Source organism: Ornithodoros turicata, chromosome 1 (assembly GCF_037126465.1).
Source record: "Ornithodoros turicata isolate Travis chromosome 1, ASM3712646v1, whole genome shotgun sequence".
NCBI lineage: Eukaryota > Metazoa > Arthropoda > Arachnida > Ixodida > Argasidae > Ornithodoros > Ornithodoros turicata.
Genome location: NC_088201.1, coordinates 174,316,176 through 174,323,450, shown reverse-complemented (window position 1 = coordinate 174,323,450; position 7,275 = coordinate 174,316,176). Strand labels below are relative to the sequence as shown.

At 48.3% G+C, this 7,275-nt stretch overlaps 2 protein-coding genes across 2 annotated transcripts; both read left to right on the top strand.

Moving 5' to 3' along the window:
• The first annotated feature begins 533 nt into the window (after positions 1 to 533).
• Positions 534 to 1,313, top strand: LOC135390492 (uncharacterized). The gene has a single exon (XM_064620196.1). It carries the CDS (start codon positions 534 to 536, stop codon positions 1,311 to 1,313), a length of 780 nt encoding a protein of 259 aa, XP_064476266.1.
• Positions 1,314 to 1,451: 138 nt separating this feature from the next.
• Positions 1,452 to 6,509, top strand: LOC135390481 (uncharacterized protein K02A2.6-like). Its single transcript, XM_064620187.1, has 3 exons — positions 1,452 to 1,508; positions 2,098 to 4,491; positions 6,384 to 6,509. Exons 1-3 carry the CDS (start codon positions 1,452 to 1,454, stop codon positions 6,507 to 6,509), a joined length of 2,577 nt encoding a protein of 858 aa, XP_064476257.1.
• Positions 6,510 to 7,275: the final 766 nt, after the last annotated feature.

Below are 7,275 nucleotides of genomic sequence, written 5' to 3'. Positions count from 1 at the left end.
AGTTTAAAGTCGCTTATGACACTCACTGGCCCCATTTATGCGGGATCGCATAGAGCTGACCAAACTGAGATGGCGAACTGGGTTTCCTCATGTGAGCACGTTGGTGGAACTCGACCCCGTTCGCTTCGGAGGGGGGGATTCAGTCGGCTCGGTTCGCTTGGAGAAGCCTTGTAAACGTCTCGGTGCGCTCCGATTTCATCCGAATAGGTAGCGCTCGACAGATTTCTACGGGTATTGCATCATGGGAAGTATCACGTGGTGCTCCGCATTTTGCGCGCAGTACAGAGTCACGCTGCTACTTTCGGCGTACAACGGTTGTGGTGGTTGTTTTGTTGGCGCTTCGCCGAGCTGGTCAGTTGCGCGTGCATCGCGTGAACACTTCGTCATCTATCTTCGTTCTGGGCAGCAGCCCTGTTTTGCTGTAGCCGCATGTTTCGACTTGTGCAGAAATAAAGCTGCGTTAACCTTTTGGATATCGCTGGTGTGTCTGGAGTGAAGACGTCAAGATACTACATGTTGGCGACGAGGACGGGATGAGTGCCGGCGACGAGAGGGCAGCGGCGACATCTACGGAGGCGACAGACAGCAGCGTCCAGCAAAGAAGCATGGCTCTAATTGGGCAAGTAGAACCCTTTGATGAGTCTGCGTCAGATTGGCCTTCCTATGAAGAGCGACTGAAGTCGTTTTTGCGCGTTAATCGCATCCCAGAGAGCGATCGCGTCGATGCTTTTCTGAGCATAGGAGGCAAGACATTCAAGCTTTTGAAAAATTTGGCGTCTCCTGAATTGCCTGCAACAAAGTCGCTAGACGACCTGATAAAGTTGCTTCGCGATCATCTTTCGCCGACACCATCCGTAATTGCAGAACGTGCAAAGTTTCACAGCAGAGCTCAGCATGACAGCGAGCCCATTGCGGACTTCGTAGCCGAACTCAAGAGATTGGCAGAGACATGTAATTTCGGAACTGTTCTCGATGAGATGCTGAGAGACAGATTTGTAACAGGCCTTTTACGACTCGACATTCAGAAGTCGTTGTTCACGGAACCTGAAACGATTTCGTTTAAAACGGCGGTTGAGAAGGCGATGTCGTTGGAAAGAGCTACAAGGAATGCGGCAGAATGTCACTCAAAGAAATGTGATGTGAAGTATCAACCTGATAGCACCCTTCAGAACATCAGTGTTGAGAAGAAAGTTTTTGAAGCGAAATGTCATCGGTGTGGGTCCGATAAGCACCCCTCCAAGAAATGTTCTTTCCAGAGCGCGACTTGTTTCAAGTGCAAAAGGACAGGGCACATAGCTTCGGTTTGCCTGTAGGGCAGGAAGTCGGACATGAACTCGAGACTGAAAGGGCGAGCGAGGCGTACGTTGCAACGCATGGCGTCAGAACAACACTCGAGTGAGGTGCTGAAAACACTCGGTACTCGAGTTGGTGAACGTCCCATCATTTTCACTATGGTAGTCGAAAACATTCCATTGCGCATGGAACTAGATACGGGAGCAGCCGTGTCGGTAATCTCGTTGAATGACTATAGGTCATTATTTTCAAGGAAGGCATTACTGCCTACGTCACTGACTCTAAGGACGTACACAGGAGAAGCGGTAAAGCCTTGCGGAGTCGCGAAAGTTAAAGTTAGTCACAATGGTTGTGAAGACGACCTTTCTTTGTACGTATTGAAACAAAATGGTACTCCTCTCATTGGAAGAGAATGGTTGCGAAGTATTCAGCTGGACTGGCAAAGTTTGAACACCGTCCGTGTTGGTGGGAAAGAAAGCGTCGTTCATTTACTGGACAAGTTTGAAGACGTTTTTTCGGAGGCACTGGGCCAAATTTCGGACGTAGAGGCTACACTGGTCCTCAAGGAGGGAGCAACCCCACGTTTCGTCAAAGCACGTAGCCTTCCGTTGGCATTAAGGCCAGCAGTTGAACAAGAAATTGGCAAGCTGGTAGAAATGGGTGTATGGACAACAGTTACCAACAGTGAGTACGCCACTCCCATTGTTCCTGTTGTAAAAAAAAGACGGATCAGTACGCCTGTGTGGCGACTACAAAGTCACGTTGAATCCATACCTGAGTGTGAAAAACTACCCGTTACCAAAGGTAGACGAAATGCTCAGTGCTCTGGCTGGAGGAAAACTGTTTTCAAAGATTGACTTAAGTCGAGCATACCTACAGGTACTGATGAGCGCAGCGTCCAGGAAGTATTTAACCGTGAATACGCACAAAGGACTGTTTGAAGTCAATCGCCTGCCGTTCGGAGTTGCTTCGGCCCCGGCGTTATTTCAACGCATCATGGACACCATGTTGAAGGGCTTAGATGGAGTGGTTTGCTACCTAGATGATATTCTGGTAACCGGACGGACAGAAGCCGAACACATGGAGAATTTAGAAAGCGTGTTGAAATGTTTGAGCTCAAGAGGAGTGCGTGTCAAGAAAGAGAAGTGCGAATTTTTGAAGTCAGAACTGCAGTTCCTAGGACATGTAATCGGGATGAATGGCATTTCCACGGCACCAGAGAAGGTGCAAGCGATTCTTGAAGCGCCAGCTCCCAGTGACAGGAAGCAACTTCGCTCATTTTTGGGCATGATCACCTACTATGCCAAGTTCCTGTCTAAGCTGTCTTCGATTGCGTACCCATTAAATAGACTTCTCAGCGAGAAAGTAAAGTGGACGTGGTCATCAGAATCTCAACGCGCATTCGAGGCCCTCAAGAAGGCTATGGCGTCTGCGCCGGTGCTTCAGCACTACGATCCTAGTTTGCCGCTTCAAGTGTCTGCTGACGCCTCACCGTACGGCGTTGGAGCAGTATTAGCGCACGTAGATAGTGATGGGACTGGGAAGCCAATAGCGTATGCTTCAAGAACTCTGACAGAAAGCGAGAAGAACTATAGCCAAATTGAGTGCGAAGCATTGGCTTTAGTCTTTGCAGTGAAGCGTTTTCACTGCTACATTTACGGGAGAAGCTTTTGTCTGGTCACGGACCACAAACCACTAGTGACGATCTTTGGTCCAAAGACAGGGATTCCGCCCATTGCAGCGGTACGTCTACAGATGTGGGCAATAACGTTATCTGCCTACACTTACACGCTCAGCTACCGAGCAGGAGAGCAGAAATACGAAGCACACTGTCTGTCCCGCCTTCCAGTGAAGAATGATGGAAGCAAGGTGACGGATGTTGTGAGCGAATTTTATTCCATTCGCTTGGATACTTTTCCCGTACAGAGCTCAGATATAGCTCGAGAGACAGCTCGTGACGACGTATTAGCACGGGTTACACACTACGTCCTGAAAGGTTGGCCACGCAAGGCCACTGATGATGACCTCAAACCATACTATGTGAGGAAGCTGGAGCTGACATACTTCAGGGGTTGTCTTATGTGGGGGGCACGAGTAGTGGTTCCTCACAAACTGAAGAAAGAAGTACTCCAGGAAACACACGAAGGGCATCCTGGCGTAGTTCGAATGAAAGAGACAGCACGAAGTTATGTATGGTGGCCATCGGTAGACTGCGATATCGAAGACTTGGTATCTTCTTGTGAAGACTGCCAACAACAACGGAGCGTCAGCACCGTCGCGCCAGTGCACCCCTGGGCTTCGCCGACGAAGCCGTGGCAACGCATCCACCTAGATTTTCTGGGGTCATTTCAACGAACTAACTACCTGGTTGCGGTAGATGCCCATTCGAAGTGGCCCGAAGTGTTCGAGATGAAGTCCACAACTTCAGAGGCGACAATACGAAACGTGCGTGAACTGTTCGCAAGATTCGGGATGCCAGAAACGATAGTCACGGATAATGGCCCCCAGTTTTGCTCCCTAGAGTTTGAGGCATTCCTCAAAATGAATGGGGTGAAGCACGTCAGGTGTGCTCCTTATCATCCGTCGAGCAACGGTTTGGCGGAGAGGTTTGTGCGCACTGTAAATGAAGCATTGCGCAAAGACATGCATCGACCGGCCGACATTCGACTGGCTAGTTTCCTACTAAGCTACAGGAACACAGCACACGCCACGACGCAGCAGTCACCTGCGCAGCTTTTGTTGAACAGAAATCTTCGAACGCGGTTAGATTGCCTCAAACCGTCAACTGAAGACGTCGTCCGACGAAAGCTATTCACGCAAATGCTGGGAAGACGTTCACAGGAACGTTTCTTTGCTACTGGAGAGCATGTGTATGTAAGGAATTTCCGGAATGGACCACGTTGGTTACCAGCAACTGTGCTGGAGAAGACAGGACCTGTTACATACCGCGTACACATCAGTACAGATAGGGGACCATTCGTCTGGAAGAGACACCAGGATCACCTGCGACGCAGAACTTTGACGGTCAGCGGGGGGGTGTCAGTGTCATCAGTCCCGGAGCTTTTGACATCGGAGAATGACGCACAGGAATGTACTTCGTCCCATCAGCCACTGGTCAGCACCTGCCAGGGCAGCAGCGGCACTGACAGAGGAGCCTGTTGGGTCACCTTCAGTCATCAATGGGGCTCAGGTTCGAAGGTACCCTACACGTGTGCGACATCCACCAGAACGTTTCCAAAGTACATAGAAGTGTTGTGTGGTAAAAGAAAAAAAGAAAAAGAAATGAAGTGTGCTACCAGTGAAAGCTTTAGTGTTTGGGTGGTTTAGAAATAACTCATTTTTTGTGCAGGTCATAACAATACTTAGACTGAAAGTGCGAGGTGCCCACTTATAGTATTTTCTCCTATTATGTACGGGTTGTACTTCGTTGTTAAGGGGAAGGAAATGTGGTGTTTGTTTTGTTGGCGCTTCGCCGAGCTGGTCAGTTGCGCGTGCATCGCGTGAACACTTCGTCATCTATCTTCGTTCTGGGCAGCAGCCCTGTTTTGCTGTAGCTGCATGTTTCGACTTGTGCAGTACTAAATCTGCGTTAACCTTTTGGATATCGCTGGTGTGTCTGGAGTGAAGACGTCAAGATACTACAACGGTGCAGCCTTGTCTGTAGTGGATCGATAACGTGGTACTTAGTACATTTACGTATCATTGTAATCATACCAGCAACACCGAAAAAAGTGCACCTGGGAGCAAAGCAGCTCCCAAAACACTACGATGCGAGAGACAGCTGTAGGAAATATGACAACTGGTCTCTGTTGACGTTGTCGGTTTGATGGTTATGAATCGAATGGCGGAGGATGCGCGCGGCCCTGCCGAGCCTCCAGATGCCGGCCCTGCAGAGCGCCACAGTGGTTGAATGATGATGTATAGACGGTTGACACGCTAAGGGGCTTGCGAACCACCATGGCTATTTGAAGTTACACCCAGTATCCGCACGCGGAACACCCTACGTCAGAAGGTATCGTGGCTTTTCGCACTCGCGTGGACGTGCCAGTGAGGACGCCGTAACCAAACGGAGTGACGTCGGGTGTGATTCTTCCTACTAGAGTGCGTGTTTTCCTTTCCATCTTCCAGGGATGTCGTAAGTTGAAATATTGTTATCCATAATATCGTCGCAACAGGTAGTAGGATATCGGCCGTGGTACATTTCGCAAGGGTCTAGCAAAGTCATGCATGAGGCTAATATCTGCATCTCTCATGCGGAACTGCAAACGTCATAATGTTCATGATGTCTCAGATGTTCTCATTCTTCTCTAGTACTTCCATTGCCAGGCATGATATCAACAGCGGAGATCATGAGACTATCAGTTAATGTTGCCCCGTGATGAATCTGGCTTGGTGGAACAATAATGAGTTTCATAGATGCCCGCATTCGGGGATTTATTTTCGGAGCGCAGTTTAGCTGCAGAGAGAATTCGATTTTTATTGAACCATATAAATGCCAATAAACAGCCCCGAATTAGCTTGAAAGAAAATGCCGAAACTACAACCTTATTTTCAACCTACTTATTTTCAAATGTGTCACTTCCCGTGTGGCGGAACACTTGTGACAGCGACACACGTACGCACTTATCTACGAATCTCTGCATACGCTTCATTCCCTAACGACAATGATGACTGCCATTATGGTCACGGTACACTTTTACTGGCGTGCCCATCATCGACAGTGCATCCGCGACTTCGCAGTAGTCCTCCACGGGACCACGTTTTTCTCGAAAATGGCTCTAGTCCTAGCATACCATCATATATACATGTTGCTTCGTTGATATTTCTAAAACAGCCATCGTCATGTCATTCGGTCTACATGAGTTCCTCTACAACACATTTACCTTGCGTAACGCAGCCACAGCACGACAATGGCTCCTGGGCCAGGTTCTCGGGAGTCTCGAATTTTTTTCCTATCTTGGTGTCTGAATATCTAGATGACAGCTTTGTGTCAAGCGCCCCAGGGGAAAAAAAACGTCCATAACACCTCCACTTGCTATTAGGAATGTCTCGGGGCCCATGTACTTCTGATAAACAACGCAATGTTTCAGTTCACCGTCTCGGAAGTAGATTTCCTTGGGCATGGCAACGACAGACACGGGATCCACTATTTGAAGGACAAGGTCGTCACTATCCAGAATTTCCCTCCACCATCAAACATGTGCCAGCTTCAATAATTTAACTGTTTAATGAGCTTGTATCGTCATTCTATTGAATGGATGCGCACAAGTTTTCAGACCTCTCAATGTCCTTTTACCCTAGAGATCGATTTCTTCATCCCCTGCCTCTTTGATGAGGGATGATTGAGTTCACGAATAGGCTCTCCTGTGCTGCCATGTGTTCCCATGTCTCCCATGTGTCTCGGTGCACCTGAATCCCGATGCCGCTACAACTGACATCTTCAATATACTCGTATTTTACCCTCGAAAGATCGAATCCGCCGTTTTCACTCAGATTAAGAACAGGCTCTGCTATATTATTCCCTTGATGCAGCTGAAGCCCGATTCCGCTACAGCCATCATGGCCGGCGCTTCGAACACCACAGTTGGAGCAGTACTTCAACAACACCCTAAATGGCAAGTGGATGCTATAGTGGAGTTTTTCTCGAAGCGAATGTGACATCAAAGCAGCCATTACGGAACATTCGCAAGGGCACTTCTCGCCATCTACCTTGCCATCACAATAGAGATGGAACGATATCGATATTTGTATGAATTATATCACTATTTCCAGCACGATGTTTCGATATTTTATCGATATGAATGTCAACATAAATATCTCTCCTGAAAGTGTAAACCTACGGAAAGGGCACGGTAAGGCGGGAAAACAAAGGGGAAGCAAACGTTCTTTTGTGGTCAGTGCTGTTTTTCACATGTTTGGCATTGCTGGATAACTTTAGGATAGCAATAGCAAAAAGGTCGGTCAATGTTTGATGCGGTTTCG